The 16,741-nt window shown below is 40.2% G+C and overlaps 1 protein-coding gene across 2 annotated transcripts; it reads left to right on the top strand.

Annotated features, from left to right (window-relative positions):
- The first annotated feature begins 343 nt into the window (after positions 1 to 343).
- On the top strand, positions 344 to 14,584 carry tbc1d24 (TBC1 domain family, member 24). Of its 2 annotated transcripts, none has more exons than XM_084937899.1 (7): positions 344 to 457; positions 5,042 to 6,151; positions 7,146 to 7,304; positions 7,604 to 7,667; positions 8,829 to 8,924; positions 11,910 to 12,156; positions 13,547 to 14,584. In XM_084937899.1, the coding sequence occupies exons 2-7, from the start codon at positions 5,163 to 5,165 to the stop codon at positions 13,699 to 13,701; spliced, it is 1,710 nt and encodes a 569-aa protein (XP_084794025.1). In that variant the 5' UTR covers positions 344 to 457; positions 5,042 to 5,162; the 3' UTR covers positions 13,702 to 14,584. The 2 variants fall into 2 exon arrangements, with proteins under 2 accessions (XP_084794025.1, XP_084794026.1); XM_084937900.1 differs by lacking the exon at positions 344 to 457 and adding an exon at positions 502 to 525.
- Positions 14,585 to 16,741: the final 2,157 nt, after the last annotated feature.

Here is a 16,741-nt window from a genome sequence, read left to right on the forward strand (position 1 = left end):
AGTAAACAGGACATAGCAGATAATGGGATCTACCACGCAACAGTACTTTTCTTCAGAAACTAAGCCATGGATAAATATTTGAGTTACTCTTTGTTGCACTCAGCAGAGTTTATGGAATTTCATAGCTTTTTGTGTAACATAAATGTTTGATACTGGCATGCCCGTGTCATAAACCCCAAATTTGGCATGTCTGCTACTAATATTATATAGTTTGTATTCTAGATTTATGTTTGTATTAACGTTGGGGTTTTTTTTCAGAAAAATAATCTAACAACCTAGTGAGTGTACAGATAAGTAACTGAGAACAGTTTATATTTAACCACTCCATCTGAGCCCCTGTCTGCAGCTTCAGCAGCTGCACGCTCAAAAACGCTGCGTCCGGGATTGGAGGCAGTGCGCATGCTCGAGGGTACTTAATATGAACACTGTCTCCCGTCTCAAGACATCTCAGACTCAGGTAGGGATATTCATTTAATTTTCTTCTGACAGCTATTTATATATCGTCTTCCTTGCTGTGGAGTAAAGGTAATACTTTGGCGTGTTTCTAGCTTTGTGGATATGACACGCTTTTCTAAAAAAAAATAAATAAATAAGCGGAAACATCTTGTTATAAACAAACTCCAAGACAGCCTTTGGACCAAATTAATTTGTGGTTGACAACGTCCATGCTGGCTAATGAAGCAACGTTAGCCAAGAGCTTGCTCAAATGTTTTAGCCTTTGTCCGTATCTGCACGCTTGTTGTGGAGGTTATGTGTTTAGCGAGTAGGTTTTGTGCGGCTAGTTAAGGTTCCGGTTGCTCCTGAATTGCACTGACAGATGCGGCTAGCTAAGGCTAACAGTGCTAACTTGGCAAGTGTGAATGGAAAAGGGTATATCAGATTTACTCCGGCGGTAATGTTAAATACCCTGTGACCCGTGGCCGCTTGTTTCGTGCTAGCTTATTTTGCCTCAGCTGGTTAGCTGACGTTAATCGTTTATAGGATTGAAAATGCAGCTAATTTGGAGCTGTCACCTCAGTATGTGATGACACAATTGTACCTGCAGCCTTACCTTAGCCGTTTGTGTGCTTTTACTGAGCGTCCAGGATGAAACTAAAAGCAGTAATTGGTTTTATAGTACAGCTAGCTAACAGTACAGTACGCTCTCCGTTAAGGCTAGCAAGAAGCTTCCTCCTCCTCCCCTCGGTACGTTTTACATTAATATCTGAGGCAGGTTTTGTTTTGTTTTTTTCAAATGGACATGCAGCATCAAAAGAAGTACGGAAATGTTGGGGGGGGGGGGGGGGGGGAGGTCTTTTTTTTTCTGTACATTTTCAGACACATAGTAGTACAGCTGCCATCCCAGTGTTATTCTCATCTACATCTATTATCTGTGAATGTAAAGTGTATATAGTGATTAAATCAAACCTTCTTTAGCTGGAAACCCTTAAACTATTACAATATTCTTTCTTTTTTGTTTTTTAAATGCCTACAGGAAAATTCTGATGAAAGGTTAAAAATCTTTGCTTTGGTTTGCAATTAAAATGCAGTTTGGTTAGCATAAATCCTACCATTTGAGCCCTGAGATTTGGGAACTGGTAATTGGTCAAAATAATGGCTAGGTTGTATCAGTCTGACATCTTTATTGAGCAGCATTTGTGTAATTATTTTAAACAGGATTGCGTTTAGATTTTACAGGTCACAAACAAAACAAAACTACAAAAAAAGGAAATGGCCGTAAAGCAAAAGTTTGGCAATCCTGTGGGACGAATAAGACTGTTTCACTTCTTGTTTTGGGGGTTCTTCAGTCATTCGTAGTGATTGCACGCCTCGAGTGAGTTTTCCTAACTTTTCAGAGCCATGGTAAAAACTTCAGCTCGTACCTTTTGTTGTCATTAATTCCTTGTGGATTTTACGGTGTAATTCTCCTGTAATAAAAGCTGCCCTCTTTTCATCTTGGCCTTCTTTCTTTATTTTTAAATACAGATTTATTCTGTTCTTTAGTCACCCAGTGAAATATTCATCCTGCAAAACAAGACCAAAACTGCTCATTCCAGTATGTGGTTCATGAAATTCTAAACCTTTTTTCTCAGAACATTCCTGTGTTTAATGCGGACAGAAATTTCTATTTTTAATTCAAGCAAACAACAAGACCCGTGTGATAGAGCACAGTTTTTCCGATGAAGCCCAGACTACAGGTGTGACCGCACTATAAAACAGTGTGCGACTGTGCTACAGACTGCCAAACTATTCTTAGACCTAATCTTAGCCACTATATTATCGAGTCTGACTTTGATCAGTTGCACCCAGTGTCACGTGTATAATGGCAACATTTAGGTGAAACATGCCCTTATTTAATATAAGTAGGACAGTTATATCGCGAGTGCTCCCAGCTTCTCATGCAAGGATATGTTGATATCCTCCTCTATGTGACAGTTATATAAACAGATTTTTAATGACTGTCTCTTTTAGTGTATTGCAAGTGATCTTTGGACTGCCATCTTCATGTGACGTCTTGAGAAAGGGGAAATAAAAGCACCCAAAAAGATTGTGCTTCAGCTATTCTCCGTATGTTTCAGGGCGCAACTGATTTGTAGACGTGCCATCTGCCTGTATCATGTGGGATGTGAAACAGTTAGTTAACAGCTTGTGACCTTCAACAATTACAGGGTTTTTTTTTCTAGTAGCCAATTAAATCAGCCAAAGATGTTTGCACACAAGTCATTTCAAGCTTTCACAGGTGTATGAGGTGTATGATGCACATGCATTTTTGTATTTGTCAGAACATGATTAGGGAAATTGATCAGTAGTGTGTCTTCATTACAGATTTACTGTGGTCATTTTGCATTCCATCTCTCAAATCGCTTCTTATGGAAACAGAACTTTCTGAGTCTTTATTTTTGTGCATTTTTCTACTTTAACATTGCTACATATTGGGCAGTATTTTACATATTGTGGTGTAAATACCAATGCTACATTTGTTATACATTTATTAGTTTTTCTTTTTATAGCACTCTGTTTTTTTGTATTTTGTACAGTACCATGCTATAAAGTCTAATTTTCCACTTTCAGATATGCATATTTCTTCCTAATTGTATGCTTATCCTCAGCTAGCTCATATACACTAAATTGCCAAAAGTATTCACTCGTTTGTCATATAAACTTGAGTGACATCCCAAAAGACCCTAAGGCTACGTTCACACTGCAGGTCTTAATGCTCAATTCCGATTTTTTTAATCAAATCCAATATTTTTGTCTGCTTGTTCACACTACAAATAAAATGTGACAGCAAACGCGCTCTAGTGTGAACTCTCATGCGCAAAAGAAGACGTCACACACAATGCGCTCTGTTTAGACCCAGAACAAACAGTATTGTTTGACTGATGGCCGTTAATATAAAGACTTGTTTCGTACTCTACATTTCCCAATTTTGCTTTAAGTTATAAAGTTATTTTGTTATTTACATATGGCCTAATAATTATCCTTATTGCTGTTTTAGAGCGGAGCGGTGCTTCAAAGGATAGTTGCAGATTTCTGTCAGAATCTGCAAATTATACAGTACAAATAAAATGTTCACGTTTCTCCAACGTTGTCTTCCCAACAGTTTCACTAACATCTACACTGGATGGCCAGGAAGCGTTCGCAATGTCTTCTCGGGCGCTTCTCCGGCGCTGATAATTAGCATCTGTCTTGTGTCAGTGACGTAAAAGACGGATTTAATGCGACATGACCGTTCAAACAGCAGTCGCTTTGTAAAACATCAGATATGTATCGCATTCAGTACCACATACGAAAGTGACCCAGATTGGATTTGAAAATATCGGATTTGTGCTGTACACACTGTCATACCATGATCGGATATGGGTCGCATAGCGTCAAATAAGTCGGGTTTGATGCGCTTTCGCCTGCAGTGTGAACGTAGCCTAATTTATCCCAAAGGTGTTGTATCAGGTTGATGTCAGGACTCTGCACAGGCCAGTCAAGTTCTTCCACACACAGACCCAGATATCCATGTCTTTATGGACCTTGCTTTGTGCACTGGTGCGCAGTCATGTTGGAACAGTAAGGGGTAATCCCCAAACTGTTCCCAAAATGTCTTGATATACTGAAGCATTAAGAGTTACTTTTTACTGGAACTAAGGGGCTGAACCTAACTCCTGAAAAAGAACCCTGACACATAATCCCCCCTCCACAAATTTTACGCTTGGCACAATACACAAGTACTGTTCCCCTGGCAACTACCAAACCAGACCCATCCATCGGTTTGCCAGATGGAGAAGTGTGATTCATCACTTGTGAGAACACGTCTCCACTGCTCTAAAGTCCAATGGTAGCATGCTTTACAGCACTGCACCTGACGCTTTGAATTGTGCTTAATGATGTTAGGTTTGGGTGCAGCTGCTTGGCCATAGAAAGTCATTCAATGAAGCTCTCTACGCGCTGTTCTTGAGCTAATCTGAAGGTCACATGAAGTTTGAAAGTCTATAGCTACTGACTCTGCAGAAAGTAATCAACCTCTGGGTACTATGTGCCTCAGCATCTGCTGAGCCAGCAGAGCCACTTTGTGGCTAAGTATCTGTCATTCCCAGTCACTTCCACTTTGTTATAATACCACTAGCAGTTGACTTTGGAATATTTAGTAGCACGACTGGACATGTTGCACAGCTGGCATCCTATCATGATGCCACGCTGGAATTCACAGAGCTCCTGAGAGCGACCCATTTTTTCACAAATGTTTGTAGAAACAGTCTGAATGCCTAGGTACTCGATTTCTATATGCCTGTGGCCATGGAAGTGATTGGAACACCTAAATTCAATGACGGCGATGGGTGAGTGAATACTTCTGGTAATATATTGTACTTAGTGTAGATCAGGACTAATTAGATAAGTTCACTAAGGGCTCAGAAGGTGGAAGCCATTTTCGAACAAATCTTTCAAGTGATAAATATGAAATTTACATCGGTGGGAACTTAATAATGCTATGATGCTACTGACAGTTACTAGTAATGCATGTGCATAATTATAAGCTTTTTTGATTCTTGTCACCCTTGTTTTTTTCCAGTGACCACAATGGGCAGATAAGAAAGACAAAATATCTGCTGTGTGGAGGCTAGAAGGTTAGTAAGACCTCGGCAGATACCACCTCTTTTCCTGCACGAGCAGTCCAGCAAGTTTACAGCACAATGGCTGAAGAAGACTATGGCAGCTTTGTGGACTGGAACCAGATGGGCGATTTGGCCAAGAGCAGCGGGCCCACCAAGGTGGACACTAAAGATCTGAAAGAGTTCAAACAGATGGCTCGACGAGGTTATTGGGCCAAGAACCACAAGCTGCGGGCACAAGTCTACCAGCAACTCATCAAAGCCATTCCTTGTCGTACAGTGACCCCAGATGCAGCAGTGTATCGTGACATTATGGGAAATGCAGCCACAAAGAAAACCTCCACCAACGTCCCACTACCAGAGTTTGTGGATGGAAATCCCATACCGCGGTACTGTCTGAAGCCGGAGGCAGTGGCCTCAGCCCATCAGATCATCAACTGCCTCGCTGGACAGTTTCCAGATATCTCTCATTGCCCAGCTCTTCCTGCAGTTACTTCATTGCTCCTGCACTTCAGTGTAGACGAAGCTCAGTGTTTTGAGCATGTCAGCCGCATACTGGCATGCAACGAGCCAGGGAAGCGACTTATAGACCAGACCTTCCTGGCTTATGAGTCTAGCTGCATGACCTTCGGTGACCTAGCCAATAAGTACTGCACAGCTGCTCACAAACTGATCGTTGCCACGGCTCAGGATGTGATGGAAGTCTACTCAGACTGGCAGCGCTGGGTCCTCGGTGACCTGCCTTTTAGCCATGTGGTTAGGGTCCTAGATGTCTACCTAGTAGAGGGCTATAAGGTTCTTTACCGCGTGGCAGTAGCCTTGCTCAAGTTCTATCGCAAGCATAAAATGGGAGCAGAGGGGGGGCAGGGCAACCAGCAGCAGGAGGATTCAAACAAAATCAAGGCAGATATTCAGGCATTTGTTAAGGGCATTGCTTCCACCGTCACACCTGACAAGCTGCTCGAGAAGGCTTTCTCCATCCGCCTGTTCAGCCGCAAGGAGATCACCCTGCTGCAGCTTACAAATGAGAAGTCCCTGCAGAAAAAAGGAATCACTGTGAAGCAGAAGCGGTAAAGTTTAAAAAAAAAAAGAAAAAAGTAAATGTTTTATTTTGTGTTTTGTTTGTTTTTTTAAGTGGGTAAATGTACTTTCTAAACTTCAAAACTGGGCTATTTCCTGTGCGGACACTTTGCTACACGCTGTGTTTATGTCTAAAAATGTGGCTTTATGTCATTACTCTGCTTTTTTAAGTTAATGTTACCACATGTTATATAATTTTTATATTAAACTTAACCAAATGGCTTCTCACAGTCCCATACTAGGAGTTGAGCTCTTTTAATAAAATTAATCAGTCCACTTTGTTAATCTAGCAATATGTGAACTCTAATGTTTCATAATTTACCATTACCTTCAGTCTGGAAATCTACTGCCATTAGAATGAAAATACTTGAACATGACTAAACTTCCTTCACGGTTTGTGGACTTCACCCTGGTATGCATGGCATGCAGACGACCAATATAAACCATTTGAAATATAATTTAGCACAAGTGTAGAGTAGATATGTTTACAGTCTTAACTGTTTTAGCATTTTTTTTTATTTTTTTTTTGTTGGTAGCAGTGCCCTCTGTCTTTTAAGCTTTTTATTCTGGCATGCTGTAGGAAACAGTTTGAGTTGCTTTGCATCCTTTTCTCATCGTCTGTTCTTTTTTCTTTTCTGCTTGGTTTGTGCCACGATTTTTCCATGCACCATGTTCTGTCTCATCTGCACACCACTCCTGTGTTTGCCACATTGGTTCTTTTACAGCTCTAGGTGGGTGCTCTTTCATGGTTACTTATTTCTGATACCTGTTTTAAATAACCTGTGACCAAGTTGTTGTTTTGTTTTTGTTTTTTTGTTTTGTTTTTTGTTTTGTTTTTTTTTGTTTTTGTTTTTATTTTTTATTTTGTTTTGGGTTTTTTTTTTGGGGGGGGGGTTGTATTTTATACATATCTCTTCACTGTATGGGATGCTCTTTCCAAACCTCTCTCTCTTTCCTGTGTCTAAATTGCTTTGGCATCTGCAGGCGGAACGTGCAGCTGGCACTTAACCCTGACACATTTTCCTCGGAGATAGTCAGTGCCAAGGAGATGCATGACATCTGGTCATGGATCCCAGAGCGCTTTGCCCTGTGCCAACCACAGCTTCTCTTCACAACCTCCACCCACGGTTGCAGCCTGAACAGGTGCATTTTACAATTTAATTAAGTGTTAGCTGCTGCTCATAATTTACATTTTATAACTTTGAATGAAATTAATAACTAAAAGTTTGGGTAAATCTGAATTTAAGGTTACATTTTTCTTTTAATGGAGTCAAATCAATTTCTTTCATGGCTTAAAGTAACAGCTTTTTGTTTTAATAAAGTACAAAATACAAAAGTGTGTGACTGTTGCTGCATTACGATCCACTGGATATGTGTTAGTTTCAGTATTAGGTGTTTAATAAGACTGTTGCAGTGAATTAAATGTTTTTCCTTTTTTACAGATTCTACTCACATTGTGAGGGCCACGAACCCACTCTGCTCCTCATCAGGACCACAGATGGCGATGTAAGTAGCATTTCTTTCTACTGACATAAATATTGTTTATTTTGTCTGAAGGAAACAGTGGAATGTGCCATCAGATATTTTATTATGATCAACGAGCTAAGATAAAATACGAGTAAAATGCGACCTCATATTTGGAACCAACCTTTGGGCGATCTCGATCCAGTCTGTGATGTGTGAAAAGGAAAAATTAAGCAACCTCTGGGGGAGGGGGTCAAAAAAGATTGGACAGAGTGGCAAGGAGGTGAACCCATGCTTTCGTAAATACATGAATTACTCATACTTTGTACATTTTTGTCACAATAAAGAGGAAGCAAAGATCAGTTTTCTCTGAACTGCAGAAAACTGAACTGCAGTTTGTGACTCTGCTCAGCGCTGCTGCCTCTATGAGCTCAGCGTGATGACGCTTGAACCAGCACTCCACCTGCTGCAGCCTCTGTGGTGGTGTGACCCTCCAGCTTGCAGAGGATCTTCAGAGCAGAAGCACTGCTGTCACCGGCTGCAGTCCAAGACACAGTGGAGTTTAACAGTCTATCAGTAAATGGATTGGATTGTTGTCAGAGATGGGCATGCATAAATGTTAGCTTAATTTTTCTCCATTTAGGGATGCAGGTCTGTACTGAGATTGCATTAAAGTTTGAGTTTAATGCACAAGTAAAAACATTTGCACAAATGTCTTAACATATTTCTGCACTTTTTCTTTCTATGTTTCTGTTTTGGTTTCTTAGTTTAAGGGCTTTTGCCGACCCCAAGTCATTCTTGCCCTCTGACCCACACTAATATATAACTATCATTAGTTTCAAAGGTAAAAATGTCATGTTTGACAAGTAAAGTCCTTCTTAGCACATGCAATAGGTGTGACCTACTCGTAGCATTAACTCAGTCATTGCTCTTTATTTAAGGAGTTAAAGAGGCTAAGATTAGGTTTCTGTTTTTCAAAGTAGACTCGGGTTATATTTTTGTCCTGGGTTCTGTGAACTGGGTTTAAAGTTCCTGATTATACATGTGTCGTATGATTGGATTATCCTGGCATTAGTGTTGGCATCTTACAGACACCACAGTCAGAGTCCTTCCACTTGCTTGACTTTTGTCACAACCGCTGAAGGTGAATAAATCCACAGATTATCTCACTCATGCAGTTTTTACTTAATTTTTTTCCAACAGGTATGCGGAGCGTTTCTGTCCACTGATTGGGAGGAAAGGAAGAGAGGAGGCAACAAGTTGAGCTTCTTCGGCACAGGGGAATGTTTTGTCTTCAGGGTAAGATTATTTTCAGTTATCTAGTAGCAAAAAAAACAATTTTTTTCTTAAAGACATTTGAGTCATTTTTAGAGATAGTTGGAATTTTTTTGTAGTGCTGTTGTATGACCAGCAGGGGGTACCATCTATCTTTTTTCAAATGTTACTGTTGTCAATATCAATGGCCCCAGTTGGTGTATCATTTGGAGAAGTTTTCATACTAGGGCACAGTTCCCTTGTCATTGACATGCTGTCAAGTGCAAAAAAACAGCCACTCTTCTTGGTATTCTGGTGGCAGTAGTGCAAAATTGCCTAGAAATAGAAATAAAGACTGGCTGTCTGTTCCCTTCTCTATGAATTATTTACTTGGCTAACTGTGTAAAGCTCAGCTGTGTGCTGTCTGAGCCTAGACACCAGAAAACACAGTCATCTCAAACACCAATACTTAAGCACACACATATCGGAAACTCCTGTAACCCGAAGCCCTCAGTATCGTAGCAGGCTCGTACCTGATACCACACCTGAAACACACACGAGAGACAGACTCCAGGACCAATGTCTATTGGATGGGCAGTAGAGGTTTGAACAGGACCAGGAGAAAATTAGAAGCATACAAGATAATGTATGCCATGCAAACATTAGAATAACCCTACAAAAAAAAAAGTTATCAGTCTCCAGAAGACGTAAACTTAAAGGTCTTACCTTCTCTTATGGGATTTTTCTTTTCTTTTTTCTATCGTTTACATTTTCAAATTCAAGAAAAGGACCTCAAACTGATGTTTGAGGTCCTTTTCTTACATGATCAGTAATGCCCCCTTTGACAAGTCTCACAGCTTTCTAATGCTTTGCTAAAAGCTGTGAAGGTGATCCTCCATTCTTCCTTCATAAGGCTTCTAGTTCTGTAATTTTGGGACTTGTATCCACTTCTGTTTTGAGCTCTGTCCACAGTTTTTAGGTAGAGAGATTGTAAAGAGGAAAACTTCTGCTTTGTTTTTTTTTTCTCTTTTTTTTATTTTTATGTGGTTGTATTTTTTTTTAACATGTTCAAAATAAAGATTACATTCAGTTCAGTTCTGTTTGCACCTCTTCAAGGAGCCTATTCTAGATTTTCAGGTGTTAGGGAGAGAGAGATTTTTTTTTTCAAAAACCTAGAGAAGAGAAGATGCCTGAAGAATGAAGAAGTGTACTAGTACAGATTTTCTAAAACAAAGGCAACGTGCAGAGCTGTAGTACCTACAGAAGAACAAAAATGATGAGCCATATCATGAAGCTATGGGAAAAGAAATGACGATCGGTGTGTTGCAGTACAGATTCATGATGAGTTAGCACTACAGATGCGATGTTTGCTTCAAGTGTGTTAATGGAGAAGTGCGGAGAACGTCAGAAGGTCTTTGTAGATCTAGAGAAAGCATATGATGGGGTGCCAAGAGAGCAACTGTTACTGCATGAGAAGTCTGAAATGGCAGAGAGGTAAGCAAGGATAGCTTAGACAGAGGTGATGTGGGCTGTAGGTGTGACAGATGGATTCAAGGTGAGCCTGGTATTACTCCAGGGAATGAGCCCCTTCTTGTTTTCAATGGTGATGAACAGGCTGACAAATGAGGCCAAGCAGGAATTTCCATGGACTGATCTTTGCAGATGACACTGTGATCTTTAGTGATGCTAGGGAGCAGGTAGGAGAGGTGGAGGTTTGCTCTGGAGAGAAGAGCAAGGAAAATTCATAGAAGCAAAACAGAATGTAAGTGTGTGACTAAGAGGAACATAGATGTAACAGAGAAGCTGGAAGGAGAAGTAATTCAAATGAGTACATGAGTTTAAATACTTGGGGTCAGCCATCCAAAGCAACTGACCGTGTAGAAGAGAGTGCGGGCAGGATGTTGTGAGTGGAGACGAGTATCACAGGTGATCTGTGACTGAAGGATGGCAGCAAGAATGAAAGGGAGGGTTAAAAGATGTTAGTGAGACATGCTGTGATGTATGGTTTGAGCACATTGCACTGACAAAAAGACTGTGAATGAGCTGGAGATGTTAAGATTTTCAATGGGAGTGACCAGGATGGACAAGATTAGAAATGAGTACATATCAAAGAAAGCTCATGTTAGAGCTTGTATTGTTTCTCTGCTTGACTTAATTTACCCCATTTTCTCCAAACATTTCTTTACTCATTGTGGCCATAAAGCTTTGTTTCAACTTCATCAACCCACTGGATTAGTTTTCTAATGTATGTGCCATGTTTAGATGTTCATTTGAAATCTTCTGATTGTAGACTCGTGAGGCGTAAGAGAGGTTTTCTTCTGATGAGCCACGTTTTTGCAGGTGTCACGGCACAGTAAAGGTGCCACACCAGAGTCTACTAAATCATCATGAAGCTGCTCTGCAGTAAAAAGCTGAGTTTTCTTGTTTGTAGTTCTTAATGGTAACTTTCATGACTAAAAATCCAAGAAAATCTTCTGAGAAAACTGCTCCAACTTCTTAATTACATCTCAAATTGAGGACCCCTGAGGCTGAGTGTCTCCTCTGGGAAAATTTCAGAGTACCAGATGGCTGCTTAGAGGAGTCAGAATTTTTAAAGCAGCCATGGCTCTAACAAGTAAAAGTTATGTTAAAGCTCCAAACTTCTAGAGTCCCCCATCTTCTGTGTTTGTGGTGTGACTTTTTCCCCCCAATGGAGCTCAAGAAACAGTAGATTGTAGTTGGTCTGCCAAAAGCAACAGTTTTGTTAAAGAGATTAGACAGTGCTGCCTTAACTCAGCAGTGGAAGACAGAGCTGTTGATCGAATTTGCTTGGTGAAGAAAATTCCAATGTCCACAGGAGACTGTTTTTCCTAAAGAATGTTAAACTCCATGATGTATCTCTGTTTGTTAAAATCAGGATTCATTTTGGGATATTAACTAATTTATGTGATTTTTAAGAAAATGGGTGTTTTGTTCTATTATTACTTCATTTAATGTGTAGTTTTCTGGTGTGTAGTTGTTAATTATAGACATTTCTGTTTCTCTTGTTAGCTGAAGCCGGAGATGGAGCGTTACGAGTGGATAGTAATCAGTCACCCTGAGCTGGCTTCGTCCATCAAGACCCAGGCTCAGGAAGAAACGGCAACATCTGAAGACCAGATCACAGACAGCAATAGCTTACAGCAGCCAGAAAAACCTCCTGGAGAGCTGTCACCATTTCTGTCTGCCCGCCACTTCAACCTGAACTCTAAGAATACTTCTATGTTCATGTCTGGAAATGTTGACTCCATCATAGTGGGTGAGTGGACTTTGACAGTATGTCTTTTATGTGTATTTCCCATTTTAAAGCGTGTTTTTTAAATAGTAACTTGTATTCTCCCATAATTAGGGAAATTGGTAAAGAACTAGCGCCTAATTTCTTAAAGGGGGTGCCATCGGGCGTACCTAATTCTAATCAGGTGCTGTTTTAAGCACTGCTCTCCCCCTACATGATTTGATGATGAATCGTCATCAAGTTGTCAAATTCTGAACACATTTTAATGACTTCTAAGTCATTGTGATTTTTACTTTTCACAATGATGAGCTATTGGTGTAAAACACACTTTTCAGCTTTTAATAAATTTTGAAACTGTATTTTTTAGAGACCTGGAATGTAAATGTTTTTGTGATTTGTAAAAGTGGTTTATGCTAAAGACCTTTACTGATATCCTTTGATTTTAAACAGGGTAGCACTTGATGGAAAGCTTTTACTGTACATGCAGTAAAGACTTTTTGCAATCTCAAACATTATAAATAACATTACTAAAATACTTAAACAGAATAATGAACCAAAGAATGAGTCTGGACAGTCTTATGGTCCGAGTTTGATGTTTTATTGTCTGGGGAAAATCCTGTTTCACCAAATGAGCAAATGTACTCTATTGGCCTGAGATCTATTGACTCTGGAGGTGGTTTAGTACAGTGAACTCACTGTCATGTTCGGAAACTAGTTAAAGGTGATTTGAGCATTGTGACCTGGTGTTTTATCCTGCTGAAAACAGCCATCAGAAGATGGTGCTCATAAAGTGGGAAGGACACCATCAGCAGCAAAGCTAAGGCAGACCGTGGTGTTTGAACAATGGTCAAGAGACACAGTGTGCAAATATCCCCCACACCATTACACCACCAACAACCTAGTGTGGTCCTCTGCTGCTGTAGCCCTTTTGCTTCAAGGTTGCACGTGTTGTACGTTGACAGATGCTCTTCTGCATATTTAAGTTACTGTTTTCTTCCGTTAGCTCTTTTTTTTTTTTGTGGACCAGTCTCTGTAAACCCCAGAGATGGTTGTGTGGGTAAAATCACAGTATATCAGCAGTTTCTGAGTTTCATACCAACCCAATGACCACATTCAGTCACTTAAAACACCTTTCTTCCTTATTCCATTTCTCAGTTTTAACTTTACTAAGTAATCTTGACCATGTCTACATGCCTACTTGCACTGAGTTGCTGCCAAACTGATCAGATGTTTGTGATAACGAGCTGTTGAACAGGTGTATCTAACAAAGCGGCCAGTGAGTGTACATGCTTTTTACATGCTCACAAGACTAAACACTATGTCGATGCAACAGTGTTAATATTAAAGAATCTGCTTGGAAGAAGTGCTGATCGTTGGTAACTCATGCAAACTCTGTCATCTTCTGTCCGATCAGGAGGAGGCGACGGAAACGCTCTGTATATCGACTCTGAGCTGAACCACGGGCGCACTGGCAGTTGCACCACCTTTGACAACCCGCCCCTGTGTGCAGAGAGCTTCCAGATTTCACTGCTAGAGGTGTGGGGCTTCCAGGACACCATGGCCTCATAATGCTGAGCACATACATGCAACACATACTTAGGTATTCATCCACAAACACTTAAACATGTGAAATAAGAAGTCAAGTGTTTTAGGTGGAAAACAGACATGCAAACAAAACCACATCCGTCCTGCAAATTCAACTCTGAATTACTTTTTTTTTTTTTTTTTAATTTATAAAAGCAGTTTGTTCAAATTTCTGCAAATGAACAGAAAATGTTTCTTTTTTTCCTGTTTATTTTTGTATTTATAGATTTGTGTACTCATTTTGTTGACGTGATAATAGAAATGTCCAGGATCAACCTGCGGAGCAAAAACATTTGATTTTCTGAATGTAAATTTAAGTCCTTTTTTGTTCTGTAGTTTATCTCAATCTGCCAAACTCATTGTTAAGCTAACTCTGCAGTCCTTACAGTACTATCAGGTCATGAGGTTTACTACAGCATGTGTGAAGTCGAGTCTCCATGTTTGTGATATATGATGAACAAAAGAACCTAGATGTTAGAGAACCTGTCGTATCTTCCCACACTTCCTGATATATCGTGAATAGATGGGAGATCTGACAAATGAATTCATGGTGTAAATGTTTATGAAGATCTAGTGAATTTTTATGTTGCCATTTTGCACCAGCTTTCTCTTTGAGTCTGTGATGATTGTCTCCCTTTTGTGCAGTATATGAATATAAAGGGGGTTTTTTTCTTCTCCTCTACATCATTTTCCTGTTATTTCCGTCCTTTCCAGTATAAAGATTGTAATGAGAAGTTGAAATGCTGTCCTGTTCCTAAAGTGTCGTTGGGGGGCCTCTGTGTGAGTGTGTGGATTTGAAAATGTGCTTCAGTAAAGTGTCAATTGAGTAATTGCAAATGTGAAAATACAGCATTAAGCTTTCATCAGAGTCATTGTGTTGTCATTGTTATTTTGTCTTGTTACCGAAGGTGTTTTCACCCACACACTGCAGTCCAAAAACGGCTTTAAACATCCATTTCCCTAAAACAACTCAGCGTGAGAGTAATACTAATGAATTCACAGTGAATAAATGGGTGTAAGTAAAAGTATTTCTACTAGTGAGAATGATTTTGAAGCGAGCCATCTGCTGCGGTGAGGAAAAGTGAACTCCAGACCCTGATTATCCTGACATTATCCACAGTTCACATTTGAAGATTTAGTTTTCTAATCCTTTCAAATCTGTCACGTTTGTTCCTGCAAAGCAAGAGTTGCATTTTCTCAGATTTTCACAGAAGTGTGCCACATGCCTTTACGGTCAGCTGACCACACATTGTCTTGTGTTTGCTCTGTACTCCCAGCGGTTACTTTCAGTTTGCAGTCCCTTTGGGAAAAGGCTAAGTTATACAAGTGTATACTGAAAGCCATATCGCATAGGGATTGAGGGGTTTTTTTGGGGGGAGGGGGGGTTGTAAGCCTTTAAAGCACCTCAAACCCACAGAGAAATCTGTGATATTAAAACCACAACTGACACCCTAATTAGCAGAAATTAAATTCTTGCAAATTGCATATAAATCTGTAGTAAAGCTCCAGCTTTAAACTACTAAGAATGACAAATAAATTGCTCAGACACACGCACCACGTCTATTTTCGTTTGGCTGTCTTGTGCATGTCTCTCTTTTGTGGAAGCTGACACTGACGCTGCATGACTGGAAAATATTCAGCAGATATGAGTCAGATATAGTTATAAATATATCTTGGTAGTGAGCTGCGCTGCAGAATTCAATTCATAGAAATCCATGCCACATTTCAATCAAACCTAACAGAGAAACCGAGCCTGCTGTATTTGAATCATGCATACCTACCAACTCACAGCTGTGGAAACTGATACACCTGGTTATTTATCAGACATTTTATTTGGCATGTCAATGTGCAAGCGATCAATGTCAGTGCAGTCATATAAATTAAAAAAGCGCAAACTGATTTGCAGTGTGTGTGTGTGTGCGTGCCTCGCTGTAATGTATCTGCAGAGATGCAGCAGCTTAAATGGCGAAGGAGTGGAGTAATTCCTTCTTTTACAGTAAGTGGAATTGACTCTGTCTCACCAAGGCTGTGCTCTCCATTCAGGATTCACACTCTGCTAATCGCACATGCACGGCTATATTTAGCTGCTCCTTTGGATGCTGGTCTGGCGCATCTCCTTGAAAAACCATGCTTCTTAGCCTCGAGGAATAAGATGCTTAAGTGTTTAACAGTACACTGAGACTGGTCTTTTCCTTGACGGCCACCCCTGCCACTTGGCTTAGTGAGTGGGTGGGTTAAAACACAGGCTGAGGAGGTCCCAACGAGTACTGATCTGATTCAAAGACTGAATATTGCAGGAGCTGGTACTGGGGTGTGTGTGTGTGTTTAAAATTATGTCGAGGATTTCTGTTTCTTATGTAAATTTAGACACTGGGTATCTCAGTGTTGTTATATAAAGGGCGAATTTTACATTATCTATGACATATAACGTGTGGAACTGAGCAGAATCACTGAAAGCTAAAGGATGACAGTGTGCACTGACACTTTGTAGCAAACGTGCCTTTCATGATGCCCTTGTGAGAACTTCTCACAGTTCCCTCTTTCCCTTCCTTAAAAGTAATTCCAGAGATCAGCCAATAAATTATAGCGTATGCTCTCCTTACAACACAGTCATTACCATTTACTCAAAACAAACAGGAATCAATGAAGTAGGTATGTAGACTATCACATTACATTCTATTAAATAGGCTCTGAGTATGAACACTATAATCCAGTCTCAGCTGAAATGCTACACACCTCTCTCTTCACCCAACCCCCCCCCCCCGGATCAAAGAGTGTTCAGTCAAGGACCAGAAAAAGAGAAAACAGAAATGAAAGTCATTTCATTCATAGTGACCGTTTTGCTATCAGCATCACCACACACACATACACACACACACCATCCCCATCTCCAAATGTTCTGTTCTTGTTTTATACCCCTGATTTACTAAGATACTGGCCAGTTAAAGTGATCGAAAGGAAGGAGGCCTGTGGTCCTTGTGGAGAAATGGCATCACGAGTCATGGGGCTATTACAGTAGCACTGG

The sequence above is a fragment of the Perissodus microlepis genome, chromosome 8 (genome assembly GCF_051167445.1).
Source record: "Perissodus microlepis isolate ML-2025 ecotype Zambia chromosome 8, ASM5116744v1, whole genome shotgun sequence".
Classification (NCBI taxonomy): Eukaryota; Metazoa; Chordata; class Actinopteri; order Cichliformes; family Cichlidae; genus Perissodus; species Perissodus microlepis.

Excerpts from the sequence above, each read along its gene's own strand:
- tbc1d24 (XM_084937899.1), top strand. The coding sequence starts at position 5,163 with ATGGCTGAAGAAGACTATGGCAGCTTTGTGGACTGGAACCAGATGGGC. Across the intron at positions 6,152-7,145 it reads ATCACTGTGAAGCAGAAGCG|GCGGAACGTGCAGCTGGCAC; the intron begins GTAAAGTTTAAA and ends TGGCATCTGCAG. Across the intron at positions 8,925-11,909 it reads GGGAATGTTTTGTCTTCAGG|CTGAAGCCGGAGATGGAGCG; the intron begins GTAAGATTATTT and ends TTCTCTTGTTAG.